This window comes from Dermacentor albipictus, chromosome 1, assembly GCF_038994185.2.
Source record: "Dermacentor albipictus isolate Rhodes 1998 colony chromosome 1, USDA_Dalb.pri_finalv2, whole genome shotgun sequence".
Classification (NCBI taxonomy): domain Eukaryota; kingdom Metazoa; phylum Arthropoda; class Arachnida; order Ixodida; family Ixodidae; genus Dermacentor; species Dermacentor albipictus.
The window spans coordinates 364,526,135-364,543,044 of record NC_091821.1 but is presented as its reverse complement, the minus strand read 5'-3'; the positions used below and the strand labels follow the sequence as shown (position 1 = coordinate 364,543,044).

The following is a 16,910-nucleotide window of genomic DNA, read 5'->3' as shown; positions in this document are numbered from 1 at the left end:
GTAAGGTTAAGCCCAGGATGCGAAGCATACTAGCCTTTATTTTAGTTGTTGAACCACTGTTTAGCCTGGTGAACTGCTGTTGCTTGGCTATATTTGGTTCGGCTAGACGAAGAAACAACTCATGCATTACTTCTTCGCCTTCAAGAGTGGAACGCGACAGCGTTCCCGTCGACCCGCCAAGGGGTGTAAGACAATGGGCTACAGGGCAGCGACTACGCGTCCCGCATTGGACGCGGTGAGCGTCGAGCAAAGCAGCGTTCGGCGCGGCAACGAAATGTGCGCCTGAGCAAGAGACGCACGCCTTAGAAACAGCGCGTTTCTAAGGCAACACCGCATTCACTAGAGGCGCTTTTGTACCGCTTTGAAGCGTTGTACTCGTGGCTCAGTGGTAGCGTCTCCGTCCCACACTCCGGAGACCCTGGTTCGATTCCCACCCAGCCCGTCTTGCAAGAGTTGAGCCAAAGCCACTTCTCCTCTGTCGTGACGTCACGGTGTCACGTGATTTCATGGTCACCGCCGCGCCTGAGGAGCTGGGTTGAGCCCTCGTAATATGCTTCGCATAAAAAAGCCAAATGAGGAACGTCCTTGAGCTGTTCATCGCAGCACAGACGGAGTGAGCGGGATCGCCCGAATCGTGCGCCCGCGTCCGACGTGCGGCCATTGTGTACAAACCACGGCGGTGGCCGCCTCATACGACACGCGCGGTGCTCGCCGAATAGTGTGTTGTACGCTGTGTGTCAGGGCGCATTATGCGGACGCGTGCATCCCCCGCGTGCAGGCCGGAAGAGACGCGCTGGGTCTCTCGTTCTGAAAAGCGCGGCTGCGTCTCCCGTTGCTCTCTTTTTGTTTCTTCTTTTTTTATTATTAGAAGCGAAACCTTGGCCCGGTTGCGCTGCGCCTCTTCCGGCAATTGTGTCGCTTCACGACCAGCGCCACTCTCGTTGTCCCCACGGCGCCGCTTTTAGCCGTGTCTGCCTGCCCGCCTCCTGTCTCACTCTTTCGGTTTGGGGACAGCCGTGTGCGTGCCTCGGCGATGCGCATAATCGTGTGTTGCTCCCGCTATTACGCCCGCGGTATGCTGCATACGCTCGAGCAGTGAAAGCTAGCGCGCGTTTTATGGATCAATTGTGTGTCCGATGGTGGTCTGCTTCGCTCGTCCAGCTATCACTGAATGGGGTCTTTGAACGGGTTTTTGTTTACGCGCGCAAAAAGAAAAAAAGAAGCAGATGTGGATGTAAACGGACGGATAAAGGGCTTGGCCGTGGATGCCATTACCGCGGGCTCGCGCGGCTTCGGGCATCACGATTGCTATCGCACTCAGATGGGAAGCTATAAAGCGGTGGAAATAAGTGTGGAAGGCTGAAGGGGAAAGATGAAGTTAAGCGTAACTGTCTGTAGGCACTGTGGCTGACTTCTCCGCTCTGTTCACGTGTAGCAGTCGTAGTGGCGGCCTGGGGAGTTTGAAGAGAAGTCCAAATCTTGGAAGCAAGAGAACAGCTATCCTTGTTGTCTCCTTTTTCACTCGCATTAAACAGCCTTGCCCAGTGAGTCTTGACCGCCCGGTGTGGCCCGAAACGTTGGTACTCGAAGCCTCCACGGCTTTTTACCCACTGTGCCGGTTCTACACGAGTAGACTGCCCGTGTGTCAGTTCAACTTTGCCGTAAGAGCGCTGGCTAAGATTGCGTGGCTTCATCATGCTGACAAGGCTGTGTGTCATCTTCTACTTGCAAGATGTGGTAAAGATGTTCCCGCAGCCTGCCCTATCAAACAGGTGCCTCGATATGATTGCGTCTTCGAACTTGATTTCTGCGCCGTCTTCAGCGAGTCCCGCCGGTTGTCTCTTGTCTCTATGCGCCTCTCTACGGGTCAAAACCACGCGCGCTCTAGTAATGCAGCTTCATCAGTGTTTTATTTCGCAAAAAAAATGAGCACGCGCCACTGAAAGGCGACCGAGCTTGGCGAGCGACCGACCGACCCGGCTTTGTGACTGCAGTGGCGCGCACCAACCTTGGTATTATGCACGCAGCCGCGTCGTGTCGCAACTACACCGTCGTCGTCGGCGGCGACGTGTAATACATTTCACTGCCGCTCCCCACCGAAGCGACTGCAGGGCGCGCACGCGCGCGACGCGGACGTTGCATGCCTGGAGGCGGGAACTGCTGCGAATAAAGCATCGTAGCGTGAAGCGCGCGCGCGCGCTCAACCCGCCGCCGGCTGAGGAGAGACGCTGGCCGGGTCGCGATACGACGCTACGTAGTGGCGGCCGTGCTGATTTCGAATCCGTTTTCATATAACCGCGAAGGACCGGTCCGCAACGGCTTAGTTTCCGCTATGGGACCGTACGGGTGGGGTGGGGGGAGGGAGGGTCGAAGCGGGTGCGCCTCCTCATGACTGTATCCTGCACTCCCGCTGGGTGCTCTTCGAAACGGGTCGCTGTCAGGAGTTGCCGTGACGAAGCTTAAAAAAGGCCGCCCTGCGCAACGCGAACACTTCAAGCATGACCCGAGTCGTGTAATGAACGGCCTCGATCGCGCGACACTGCGCGGCTCCCTAAGTGCGTGAGTGTGTCGGCTACGATAGGCACCGTTACTCCTCTCTCTCTCTCTCTCTCTCTCTCTCTCTCTCTCACACACACACACACACACACACACACACACACACACACACGCACACGCCGCACACACACATTGCACGATAGTAAAATGGTATCCTGCCGACGCTAGCAGGCCGAGAACGTACGATCGAGTCCATGACACCGTTTCGCCGCCCTTTCAGCCCCCATCCGCTGGAACATTTCATTACAAGAACGCAGGTGACATTAATTTTGGCAGAAAATGTGGCTTTGGTCACGTAAGTTCTCGGTATACTCCGTTGCATTGCTTGATTTGGCAATTTGGCTTTGTTCGACACTGTTTCCACAGAAAAATATTAGGGCTAGAAATGTGCCTTATATTTAAACGATTTCGATGAAGCAGTGGTTGAACATCTTGCTTGTGGAAGCAGTATCCGTAATTAAAGCCGCAGGGTGCGATACCTGCGCAAAGTTCACGTGGCGCGCTCGCTTGCGTGTTCGCCCCCACAGCGCGCCGCCGGGTGTGCTGCTGTATGCTGCCAGAATCAGCGATGGGCTTGAAACGCGATACCATCCGCGGAGGAAAGTCCGCACCGTCCGTGCCTTCCCACGATGCTTCCCGCATCTGCGCGTTCATTTCTTCGTTCTTTTTGTCTTTGTTCTTCTCTCTCTCTCTCTCTCGTCGAGCTCGCTCTGAGCGATTTCTGCCTGCCCGGGATCTCAACTCTCCGCGCGCTCCTTATCGGGCACGTATCGCGCCTTCATCAGCCTTTCCGTGTGCGCGCTGTAGCGACCGGCCATTTGAACGTACTTAAGATGGGATAACGTTATGCGGACGTCGAGGCACGACAGAGGGACCATGTGATGCACGTAACGACGAGCCACACTTATTATTTATTTATTTATTTATTTATTTATTTATTTATTTATTTATTTATTTATTTATTTGCAGTTCCGTCGTGATATAGATGCACTACAGAAGGGAGGGGCATACATAGTAAAAGAGAACAGAAAGGGAGAACTTGTAATACGAACTAAGTTACACATTTCAGGTAAAAAATAAAGTACCAAAAGAAATCGTGCTTTATCTATGTGTAGCAGGGAGACAGTTTTCCATACTTCAATTGTTGTCGCTTTTCCAGCAGTCATTTCATGCCATCGTATCGTCTCACCTAGAGCACGGATCTGAGAAAACTTCACCACGCTAGTTTCTAGGCATTATTTAGTAGCTCTCTCCTGGCCCTTTTTTGTTCAGAAGTGCGCTGAATACATAAGGCCACCTAAGTGATTTATTCTAGTAGTAAAGCTCCAGATAAGCTGTCCAGCTTATCACAAAATCTGGTCTTGGCGGTGGTTCTGCTGCGGCCTAAAATTGATCGTACGATCACGGCATTGCAGTGGAAATTGGGTGTCTGCAACGAATGCACTTCCAAGAGCGCCTGCGTCGTATAGGCCAACATCCTTATTAAGAGGATCGCCGGCTCATCTGGAATTTGCCGGTTGACGATAACGTTTTCTGGAGTACGGTTCGACGAGGAGAAATCCTGGTTTTACGCCTTTTTGATGAAACCGTCTTGGTGGCATAAGAGGCATTCAGAAATAACTAGCTGCCATTCCGTCGTGCACGTTTGCATCACGCCCGCGCTTTATAGACGTCGGGAAAATTGGGAAACTCAGGTCACGTTTTACTCGCATATCACGTACCTCGTACGAATGCTCTCGGCAAGCATTCACACGTGGCTTTCTGCGTCTCACCGACATCGCTTCAGAGGCTGCTTGATGGAAAATGGCCCTTCCCGTTAGACCGTCGATGGAAGCTTTGCGTAGTTCTTATTTGTCTACCGTTTGTTTCGAAACACGTCGACCCACAGGCTGCAGTCCGTTTGACTAGTACGCCTGTTCGTTGCTTTACAACTAGCGCTTCCAGGAAAGATTTTTTTTTTTTCGTTTCAATCTTCTGGCGCGTCCTTCGCTATAGGTCGGCCGTTTACTTGACCTCCACAGCGTGCGGCTCCGTTTATCTTCCTTTCGCCACAGCCCGCATCTGTCGCCGCCACTCGAGCTGTCAGCGAAGGGGGCAGGAAAGGTTGAAAGCTCAATTCCCTCGCGCACGTTTGCTCCGCAGACGTCGGCGCCGACGCTGATGCCAGTGGGCGCGTATAGCGATGGCGCGCTGGAGAAAATGCTGTACTTATCCGCGTGTTGCCGGCTCCAAAAATCGAACGAAAGGTGAGGACGGAGTGGACTTGAGTGCTGTATGACTTCGTAGCAACGGCCTCAGTCGTCGACCGTGTGCAACAAACGCGAAGGCACTACACCTATTGCGCTACTGTGTCGATGGATTATCGGCACACGAAAGGAAAATAGACGACTTGTTGTGAGAGGTTTACAAGCGCGGCTAACACTTTTTCTACTCATCTAGCCCCCCCTTCCCCTCCCCTCCCGGCCTTTCGACTACCAGCGTGGAGTAGCAACTTTGAAGCTATTCTGGTAAACCTGCCCACTGCACTTACTATAAATTTTTATACATATGTGCATTGAAAGACAGGTTGAAGCCTTAAAGTGGCGCCGACTGCTCTTCGACATATATCAAACAAATAAATAAATAAACAAACAAACAAAAAGACGGCGCTGTAAAACATGGGGAGTCGAGAGAGATAGAAAATAATGCAGAGAAAGGCAGGGAGGTTAACCAGAGGTAGTTCCGGTTGGCTACCATGCATGCTAAAGGCGTTCGTTGCTGGGAGGGGGGCACAAATGCTGGGAGGGAGGGGGGAGGGGAGGGGGTTCGTTTTTATATTTAATGGAAATGGGCGAACGTTCCAGGCTTCTGTATGTAATTTTTTTACCATTTCTTATGCGAGAGCGGTTGGAATAGCAGCAGGCTCTAAGCGCTAAACTTCAGTACAATCCTCGGAATTCCATCGCCAGTTCACGACGCTGGGTAGGTTTGCGAAATATTTCTTTGGCCTTCGCATCTGGGTGAGCATTAGGCATTGGCTAGACTCTTTGCTGCAGCGTTGCCGCCATTCCCTCCTCACCACCTTTTCTTTCTCTTCATTTTTAAAAATATTTTTTCTTTCTTTGTCCTCGTTCTCCGAGGGCCGTGGGGGGGTGCGCGCTCTGAGGCACTGCAAACAGCGCGTGCACAAGCGACGTTGATTATGTAAACAGACGAGTTTGTTCGAACGGTGACGTAACTATGTGGGCGTGAGTATATGGCCCTGTTTTTCGTGCGCTTCGTGTAATTAGCTAGCTAGCTAGCTGTATACGCGAGCGAGTTGTCAGCAAGGTGAAGTTGCGCGCAACTGTCGCGGCATCCTGAAGAGGCGATGACGGGTATATGGGAACGGAAAGAGAGAATGCTAGCGCCGGCGTCACTTTGCCTGGGCGCCTCTCCTTACGCCTTATTACAAACACTACAAAATCGCGTCTGAGGGCAGAGCCGCCGCGCGTGCGGCACGCCTCCAGGTCTTCATTCAAGCGAGAACGCGTCGGCTTTTTCGGAGAGCCAGCGTCGAGCTGGACGGCGTCGGCTTGTGAAGGCGCCGCACGTGCGGCGGCGGCGTTGTATGCTGCAAGTCGGAACCGCTGACGCAACATATCTACAGACACGCCCTGTGCGTGTGTTTGTGCGTGTGTTTGTGTGCGTGTGTGTGCGTGTGTGTGTGTGTGTGTGTGTGTGTGTGTGTGTGTGTGTGTGTGTGTGTGTGTGTGTGTGTGTGTGTGTGTGTGTGTGTGTGTGTGTGTGTGTGTGTGTGTGTGTGTGTGTGTGTGTGTGCGCGCGCGCGCGCGCGCATTTGAAGCGCTTCAGATTTTCAGGGCGTTTCGCGGTGGCTGCTTCAAATCAAGTTAGACAAGAGGTCGCTGCTTCAAATCAAGTTAAATTTTATTTGACACAACAAACGTGCGGAGAGGCGCAAACGAAAAGCCCACGCAAAGGATTTGACAAGGAATCCGCGCCCCGCGCAGAAAGGTCGGACGTGACAGAGAGTGACAGCTAAAGAAGTTGTCAAAAATTCCACGCAGGACGCTTAATTGCCCAACAGGCACAGCAATACTGCAACGAGGCTGTGACAGTGCTTGCTATGCGGAGGACGACTTGCTGGCGGACGTAGTCACGATGAAATTGCGCGCCGTTTGTATTTCTTATATTTTGTGCGTGTGTGTGTGTAATGTCCTTTACGATATTGACCACCGCATGTTCAGCTGTGTATTTTCACTACCTATAGTGTAAAGATACTTTTTTTTCTTTTTATGCGTAGTTACGGCTTTGGCGTTGCGAGGGAGCGGGATCGAACCCCGGCCGCCGCGGCAACATTTCGATGGGGGCAAAGTTCAGAAACGCCCGTGTCCGTACCGTGCATTGGGTGCACGTTAAAGAACCTCACGTATTCAAAATTAATCCGGAGCTCCCCCCTACGGCGTGCCTCATAATCATGTAGTGGTGTTGGCACGTAAAACCCCATAAATTAAAATTAATTTCCCCGCAACGTCGGTAACAATGTTTACATTATACGCAAAGAAACTTCACTTCACTTCACTTTATTACCTTAAAAACCCCATTAGAGGGGTATTACATATTATTACGAGATTATGAGAAACACTTTATTAACAAACAAACAAAAATACGCAACAGAAAATATTAAAGGTGCACATTGGCCCGTTGCGCTTATTTGTTCCTAGGGATCAGTCACTGTGCCGAAGAAATAGGTTAAATTATATGAACGCTTGCCGCTCATTTTTTGCACCATGTTATGGTACGAAACAGTCAATGCCAGCTTCAATATCGTGTTCATGCAATGTATGCTTTTCGTCGAACGCTCGTTTGTCGATCAGCCGTGGCGCCCGCATTTTGATGGGAGCAGAATGCCACAGGATCCGAATGCTTAGATTTGGGCGAATGTTTGGGAAACCCAAAACCCAGGCGGTCAACATTAAACCCGGAGCCCACTACTGCGGCCTGTACCTCAGGCCTCGGTGCGCTCATTTCATGAGGTCAGCATTGCGTTGAACAGTGGCTCTTGTGTTGGGCAGCCGTTACGCGGTGAGGAATCAAACTGTAGGCAAAGGACAGCCAGAAATTGTAAGGCACGAACAGGAAGTGAACGATATATAATCTGTTTGCGTGACAGTTACGAATAAGAAAACTCCATTGATGTTTTCGTACGCTGTAAATAATAATGTAATTAAGCGTTCCACAAAACTGAAATATCTTGGCGTAACAATCACTAGTAACCTCAACTGGAATGAATACGTCGAGAACATACGTGGATCAGCCCAGCGCAAGCTTGGTTTGTTACGGCGTAAATTGAGAGATGCTGCACCAGATATTAAACTTAAGGCACACACCACCATTGTTAGACCAAATTTAGAGTATGCTTGTATAATTTGGGACCCTCATCAACAATACATAACAGATAAATTAGAGCGCATTCCACGAATGGCGGTTAGGTTTATTTTTTCTGATTACGACAAAACGCACTCGGTAACCTCCATGCTCTCCAGGGCTGGTCACACTACGTTGGTTGTGTGCAGGAAAATCGCACGCCTTAAGTTTTTATATCAACTCTATCACAATAAGCTGAACCTGAATTCCAGTTTGTATTTGAAGCCTCCTGGAAGGGTTTCACCACGAACTGACCACAATTACGCTATAATGCCTTATGTGCCAAGAGTTGATGTCTTTAAGCACTCTTTCATTGTCAAGACAATTGTTGAGTGGAATAACTTGAATTCTTGTGTGTTTCCGAGCAATAACATGGTTGACTCTTTTCAAGAACACTTGACTGCGTTCCTTGCGCGAACTTTGTGCTCTGTATTCCCACCCTGTAACAGCCCGGCAGGGCTCACAGTATTGGAAATAAATAAATAAAATCCATGTTCTTATTTTTTCTACGCCACAAAACACGAAAAATAAGAAAGGAAGAACAAAGACAGAAGAAGCGCTTGTGCCGTCTTTTGCACATTCTAGTCGATTTGTTGTTGCGCCTAACAAAAGATTACAAAAAAACGAACGTCACGTTGTGTTGTCCCAAACGGTGTACACGCAGTTCGCTCACGAAAGTGCAAGGAAACGGTCTCACCCCACCTCGCGTACGAGGCACCGTTCGCGTCCTTTCAACGCCGCCGAGTTGTGTTCGGCGGCTTCTGCGTCGAAGCTCGGTCGTAAGCCGCGGGGGTCCTTCGCCCCGCGGCTGCGTGCGATTGTTGTTCTTCCCCAGCGTGAATGATCCGGCGAGCCGAGGCGGGCGTATACGCGTAACGGGCGTAACGATCGGACGGAGGGCGCACCTGGCGCCCGATCACGACCCGAGCGGCCGGGCAATTCGTTCCCCCCGGGCCGGACGACGGGGCCGAAATAACGCGCCGGTTATTTATTCCCGCGCCCGGCGCCCAGCGTCTGGCGCGGGCGGCCACCGACACCGTGTATAGTACGCGTCGCTGTTTGTAAACGCCGGCTGCTGCCGGTCGCGCTGCTGTTCTTATTATTTGCGGAAGTGCATGTCGTAAACGCGTGCAGTTAAGGGTTGAGCGAGGCATGGTGCGAGAACGTTCTTCGCAGCGCCCCCCACCTCCCTTCCCCCTGCTCTCACATTTTAGTGCGTGCACCATTCGGAGAAACGAGCCGTGTACGCTGCGCGATAACAAGTGGTGTCGCGTTAGGCACAACGTGGTCCGCCTCCCTTCGCATTCGTCTCGTATACTTCTTATTATGCGTTGTTCGGTTTGGCGACGCGCTGACGCACTTGTTTGCAGTCGCAGTTGCGTTTCGCACCATCGAGACGAAAGCTGGCGCATGATGAAAAGCAATTCATATACAATCGCGATGAAAATATAGACGCTATTACTTTTCATCTCGATGGGCGATGCATACTGCATCGCTCTAAGAAGAAAGGCCGTGATAATTGTTGGTTTCGCGTTGGAAGCCCTCATGTGGAACTTGAAGCTTTTGAAGTAATCTCTCGATGCTATCTTTACCTCGGTAGGTGCCGTTTAACTGATTATATTTAGACATAATTGTCATGAAGGTGATATGACAGTCATTAACACTGGCGGGCGCCGTCGAGAGCTGAAAATAGCTGTAACACTTACCGCTATGAAAAAGAAAGTGCATGAGCTCAGATTTCTGCGCTGCTGAACCTATCGAGAACGGCGTTCTCTCCGTTGATTGTTTTCCTCAATTACCACAAAAATTTTATTTCCGCTACAAATTTGCGGTAAATGATACGTTTTATGTTGCATTTAAAGGAAGTTAATCGTTTAACCCGAATCGAAGACTGTGGTGAAATACAATGAAAGTAAGAAAATTTAGCTGGTCAGTTGCTTGGAATCAAATAACGAAATTCCGGACGGCGGCAGAAACATCATTGTGGCTGTACCCAAGAATCGGAGATCCAAATGAAAGCATAACGAGATTGTCAGTTCCAGGTGAAGTTTGCGAAAGGTTGAACACGTATACCTTCGGGGAAAACAGTTTGCTCTTCCTGCTTCTCTTTTCTTCTTATTCATCTTCTGAAGGCGTTTGCTCGGAAACTTGTCTTCTGAGATGGGGTGACCGTCGGGCACAAAAGCCGTTCCTGCTTGCGGCGGATGGGCTTTCTTCACTCCCCGGCAGGGCTGCTTGTCGGCGGCGTCGTCGGGATTTGCGTGTGCGCATAGCGTCGGCCGGTGGGGGAAACCCCTGACAGTGGTCTCTGTGGCAAGCCTTGTGTAGTTGTGCGTCTCGTTCAAGCTCAAGGTTGCTTATCGCTTCGGGCTATTGTCGTGGCCTCCGCCGCGCCTTAGGAAGCGTCAGAATGCATAGAGGCGTGGCTTCCCGTATGAAGGGCTGAAGCTTTGTAGCGTTCCGGCGCAGAGGGAGAGAGAGGGAGAAAAAAAAAGAGAGAGATGAAGTCAAAGAAAGAAGAGGGAGGTTATCCAGAGGGCATCTCTGGTTATCGAAAGATGAGAGAAACAAGAAGAAAATAACGTAAAAAAAAACAAAATTCTTGGAAACCTACCCACACGGACATCAGCGCGAAGCGCTGTGAAGGCGCTGCTGCGTTATGAGACACCAGACTGTGTGACAAGTTGTGACTGTGCACTGTGTGATATAGAATGTATTGGTGGGACGTGCACACTGTGTCATCATCATCATCATGAGCCTGTTTTATGTCCACTGCAGAACGAAGGCCTCTACCTGCGATCACAAATTACCCCTGTCCTGCGCCAACCGATTCCAACTAGCGCCCGCGAATTTCCCAATTTCATCTCTCCACCTAGTCTTCTGCCGTCCTCGACTGCGTTTCCCTTTTCTTTGTACCCATTCTGTGACCCTAATGTTCCAACGGCTATCTAACCGGTGCATTACATGACCTGCCCAGCTCCATTTTTTTCTCTTGATGTCAATTGGAATATCCTCTATACCTGTTTGCTCTCTGATCCAAACCGCTCTCTTTCTGTCTCTTAACGTTATGCCTAGCAATTTTCATTCCCTCGCTCTTTACACGGTCCTTAACTTGTTCTCAAGCTTTTTTGTCAGTCTCCAAGTCTCGGCCCCATATGTCAGCACTGGTAAAAAGCACTGATTGTACACCTTCCTTTTCAATGATAATGGTAAGCTTCCAGTCAGGAGCTGACAATGTGTACCGTATGTAATCCAACCCATTTCTATTCTTCTATGAATTTCGTTCTCATGATCGAGGTTCCCTGCGATTAATTGACCTAGTTAAACGTACTCTTTCACAGACTCTAGAGGCGGACTGGCGATCTTGAACTCTTGTTCCCTTGCCCGGGTATTGATCATTATCTTTGTCTTCTGCATATTAATCTTCAGCCCCACTCTTACACTCTTTCTGTTAAGGTCCTCAATCATTTGTTGTAACTCGTCTGCATTGTTGCTGAATAGAACAATATTATCGGCAAACCGAAGGTTGCTGAGATATTCGCCGTCGATACTTACTCCGTCGATCCTTACACTGTGTAGGACTATATATATAACGCCTTTGCAGACTGTGTGACAGTGCTCACAGAATCAGTTCTATATTTTGTTCCGGTGCAGGAAATTTGTTACGGGACGCAGAGTGTTCGGTGCTGGATGATGTGGCACTAACTGCAGTGTTCCGGTTTTACTTTACGAAGAAGTAGGGGGAGGAGAAGCGTATGAATACGACGAAAAATGTCCTGCAGTATGAAACTTACTGGACACGTTGTAATCGACGCTTAAACGATATTGTAACGTAGTTGTGGTTGCTGCCTGTAGAGCGCAATATATATATATATATATATATATATATATATATATATATATATATATATATATATATATATATATATATATATACATATATATATATATATATATATATATATATATATATATATATATATATATATATATATATATATATATATATATATATATATATATATATATATATATATATATATATATATATATATATATATATATATATATATATATAATGTGTGTGTGTGTGTGTGTGTGTGTGTGTGTGTGTTGATTAATGTGGTAGCGATAGATACAAACTGCGAAGTACGTAATAAGTAATAACACATGCGATCATTTTTCATTCTTTTAAGCTTATTATTTTCCTATAGGGCTGGAGTGAGCACTTCTGTTTCTTTAATCACCTCTCACGTTGTCTTCACAGGCAAAACGAAAGGTTAACGAGCCTTGTTAAAAGAGGCGAAAGTGCTGGCCGGTTGCGATTCACGCAGTCGGCGTCTGTGCTTTAAATACACTAGCGTACTGAAACATCTTTAGAGACATGTGAAAAAGACTGGCATATGGAATGATTCTTGCGTAATTATTGTTATTACTTTTGTACGGCGTTTAGTTCGTAGCTGGCGACATTTCATTGGTACGCTTGAGGGCACGCGCGTAATGCAACGTCTGTATTATGAGAAAGCTATGTCTATGGCACGGTTGTCTCTCCGCTGAGACTAAAACACATAAAGTGAACGTATAAAGAAGACGCATATTTATCTGGTAACTATCAAACGCAGCATATTGGAATTTCGTGCAGTGCTGTTATAGCTGCAGCATTACTTCGTCTGGATATGTGTCACAGGTTATACAAACTAGCAAAATGCGTTCCAGCCTGCGCATATCGCAATAGTGTCAAACTGTGAAGAATATGAGCTTGCGATCGAAAATACGGAAAAATCATAGCAGAGTGCTTCATTACTTTTCAGACCATAGTAAAGGACAGGCTGCAAAGCGCACGGCCGTATAGTTGCTTTTGTACGCTTTCTGTTGAACTTGTTCGGTCAGTGAACCTTTTGGAAAACGAGCGGCGGAGTGCAAAAGCGACTCCGCGAGTGAGGAGACGGGTAGCTTTCTTAACAGCGCCTTACACTCCTGTTTACTTTTCGCTGATTGCCTCTCTCTCTCTCTCTTTGTGCCTTTCCACGTAGGGGCAGGATGCGTTGCCGGCCGGCAGGGTGGGCCAGCCGAGGGGTCCCGCTGTACACCCATGTCGCGGTCAGTTGTGCAGGCGAAGTCGAGGAGCCTGCCCAACCGACAACCCATAGACCCGAGATCTCTGTTCGCGGCTTTGAGACGGGAGGAATCCCAGGAGAATGGAAAAGCCGACGGGCGCAAGCGCAGGGACAGTTCAGTAGACGAGAGTTCCATCAGCTCGGACACATCCTGCTCTTCGCTCGAGTTCCACCGTCCTCACAGCGCTGGCGTCGAAGCTACCAGATCTCCTTATCGCAACAGCCCTGCGAGACTCGACGCTGCGGCGGCCTGCTCCGGCTTGACTGTCAGCTGTGTCAAAGGCTCCACAGAGAGCCTCACTCGTCGTGAACGCCTGGACGCCGTGAAAGCGAGGGTCGAAGCCAAGCGAAGCCAGTACGGCGGCGGCTCGTCTTCCGATGAAGACGAAGACGTCTCTTGTCGAGAGAACGGCAAGGTAACCAGGCCCAGAAGGAGGTCGCGCGAGAGCTCTGCACCTCCGCGTCCGCTGGTTCCCGCTTGGCAAGAGAGCAAGGCTTACCAGGAGCCCAACAACATGGTTCGCAGGGCGGGGGCTGTCACACCGCTTACGGTGACCACCACGTTCCAGGGGCCAGCTGCGCCAGTACAACCTTCTCCTCAGGACTCGGGAGTGAGTTCCCAGTCAGTTGCGTCTAGTCCAAGCCTCGGCCGCGCTCCTACGCCGCCACCGAGGCGAACCCCTTCCAGGGCACTCACGAGGGAATCTTCCCTGCAAGCAGCAAAGCCCAGGAGGCATTCGGCTTCTTTTGAGCAATGGCGCCTGGAAGACAGCGGAATTGGTTCAGAGCGAAAAGATAGTAGCTTCTACAGCTACGCGGACCTGACTCCCGCTCATGGTATCAAAGCGCGAGTCCGTGGACCAGCGTATTCTTACACCGATCAAGCCCCTCCCAGACCTGACTCGGCTGGGGCTTATATGAGCGATCCTCAGAGGACCGATATGAGGTTCTTTGGCCTGGCGCCCGGACATCGACGAGCGTCCATTTCTGCGGAGGTTCTCGACTTGACGCCGAGGTCAGACACGCCTCCCCGGCGACCCCGACCTCTTTCTATGGTCGTCGAAAAGACGAGAGATGTTCCCCCACCTGTGCCGCGGCAGCGTCCCGTGACAGGAAACACCACCAGCCTCGAAGCTGCAAGGCGTCGTCTGGACGACGTCATTCAGCGCGAGAGAGACAGACGCTCCTCGGCGAACCTAGAGACTGCGCTGAACGAACTTGAAGAGATCTACAACAGCCTGCGCTTGAACGAGGACGAGGACCTGCTGTATCGCGCCGAGCGACGAGATCTGCCGACCAAGTTTCAACTCAACCGCCCGGGCGCCGACACCGTTTTACCAGAGGTGGCTTATCCACTAAAGAGAAGCTGCAGTGACGACATGTCCTTCATATCGAGTTTGCGACAACGAGCCCCGTCCATTAGGCGCTCGGCAATTCCTGACAAGGTGGCTGACGACCTCGCTAACCGCCGCCTAGCCCAGCCGCAGCCGCCAGCGAGGAACGCAGCGCATACACCGCCACCGCGTAAGGACGTGAGCTACATGCTTTGTTCCGCAGCATTCACGCCATCGCTTCATGTTCACCCTGCTCTTATGGACGTGTCCCTCTCTGGCGAGCCCGATATTGAGAAGGACGACATGTGCTATCGAAACTATACTCAGGCCGATGCGCTTCGCGTTCCACCGCCTCAACCGCCTTTCGGTATCCCGTTGCTTCCCACTCAAGGCACAGCGTGTGACTACATTAGGGCAAGGCCTCCCGACGCGCCACGGCCTCTCACGAGGCCAAAGGTTCATCCGGACTTGGTGCGAGACGACATGGCCTTCAGGAACTTGAGGAAAGACCCCGCCGTATCACTGGCGGCACGGCGCTCGACGCGCGCGCTGTCGGTCAGCGTCGGCTCCAAGGCGGCCTCGACTTCTGATAAGCAGCACGATAAGTCCCAAAGCATGACGAGCATAATGGAAGCGCTGCAGAAGGAGTCCCAGCGATGGAAGCGCCTTGACGAAGGCGTGACACACGCGCCTAGCTCTGCTCCCGGAACCAATCACCACGCCGCGAACGGTCCAGACTGGAGCGCCGCCAGGCAACGTAAAAAGATTGTCCCAATGGAAGACTGTCAGCTGGACGCTTTGCTAGCTTCCCTGACCCCTCCTCCGGTACCGACACCAGGTGAGCGGCGACTCAGGACAGGAGTTCGCATCCCGGCATGATTTCTCACCCGGCGTCTAACTCGAGTAACCAACCCAAAGTGAAACTGCGCATGCCGTCTTATATACTACAACGGCTGGCCCCACTTAACGCCCTCGCACACCTGGAGCTGCCCTGTAGTGTAGTGGAAGTCGTGTGTCTGTGTGTGTGTTCGTGTGTATGCGTGCGCCTCCACTTGTGCCTAATGAGCTTGTGTACTGATCTGCTGCGTGTTGCGCCATTGCACTGACATGGAGGTGATCCGACCTGCGCCGTTCGATGCTGTGACTGTCAAGCGTCGCCTGGCACTACTTACGAGCTTTTGCGTGCTGTTGGCGGCCTGAGTGAATGTTGTGCGGCGTTGCAGCGACAGTGGTCAATAATGCTTGTGACTTCTGTCTACAGAACTGAATTCTAAAGTTTGTGGCGAAGTATTACGTTTCTCCCGTGTTGGTTTTCTTATTTTCCCCGTTTGTCAATGACTACTGCCATTTATTAAGCAAACGTTCGTTGTGTTTGCCGAGAAATATTTTCTTTGGAACGACAGAGTCTAGCAGAACGAGGCTCTGCTCGTCATTTGTACAGCTCGCATCTAATTTTGGGCAGGATCGGCCAGAGGACACTTAGTTTTTGTCTGTGCAATAGTGTCTCATGTTTTTATACTTTTATACTATGATTTATACGCGTTTCTACGATACACGATTGTAGGAACTTAAGGAGCTATGATACCAAAGCATGTAGAGCAATAAAGACTTAACAAAGAGAGTATTACGATAACAGAAAAAGCGAACATGTTATATTAGATCTCTATAAAGATATAAGATACCCAGTGACAGTGTTGTCGGAAGGTGTGGGAATATATCTTGTATATACATATAGTTGTTTTTTTATGAGCTGGTGTGAGATATATGTCATGCTTGATGGTATATCTTTGTACGACGCTAGTTCCTAACTCTTGGCGTGTTAGCGGCTGTGTGTGATTGTGTCTGCAAATGTGTATGTACTGAGTGCCAATGAAAATTAGTGCTGTTGACTCATGTGCAACTTCTTTTGCCTGTAGCACACTAACAGGATAACGCCCTGTTTCAGTATACGAATGTCAGTCAGTACCTTACCTTATGCATTGGTTTACTTTGCGTGTCAGCGGAGTGGAGCTACACCTGGAATGAATTGAACACCTTCCTGAGTTGATCTCATAATAAACTTACTGATTGCAAAGCGCAGTAGCACCCGCATAAAGATAAAACAGAAAACTAGCTAGTATCATTATATCTATGCTAAAAAACAAACTGTCTTGGTCTCTGGATGAACTACGGACTTGCAGGAGGCTACAGCTGAAGCTTTGCACCTCTATGTATAGCTACGAAAAAGGTGAGTCGCCGGCTCTGCAAAGTGGAGTGAAGGCTGCAATTAAGTTCGTTGAACTTATCCTGCTGCTTTTCGAAAGCACGAATTATGAGCCCTACATTTAAAGGGACACGAAAGAGAAACACACAATCTGCATAGATAGAAAAAATGTTCTTTCAAAACTCTATAATCGTTCATTTCGCGCGTTGATTATTGGACGATAAAATGACGGTAAAACTTTTGTTTTAGAACTTCGCGTCGACACCCCCAAGGCCCTACTACTTCAGTGTGACG

At 50.0% G+C, this 16,910-nt stretch overlaps 1 protein-coding gene across 5 annotated transcripts in view; it reads left to right on the top strand.

Moving 5' to 3' along the window:
• LOC135911327 (uncharacterized) overlaps positions 1–16,302 on the top strand; it is a 156,309-nt gene extending 140,007 nt beyond the window's left edge. For all 5 annotated transcript variants that reach the window (XM_065443555.2, XM_065443557.2, XM_065443556.2 and 2 more), the window contains one exon: positions 12,996–16,302. In XM_065443555.2, the coding sequence (XP_065299627.2) occupies positions 12,996–15,292 (2,297 nt within the window). In that variant the 3' untranslated portion in view covers positions 15,293–16,302. The remainder of the gene's footprint in view (positions 1–12,995) is intronic.
• The last annotated feature ends 608 nt before the right edge of the window (positions 16,303–16,910 follow it).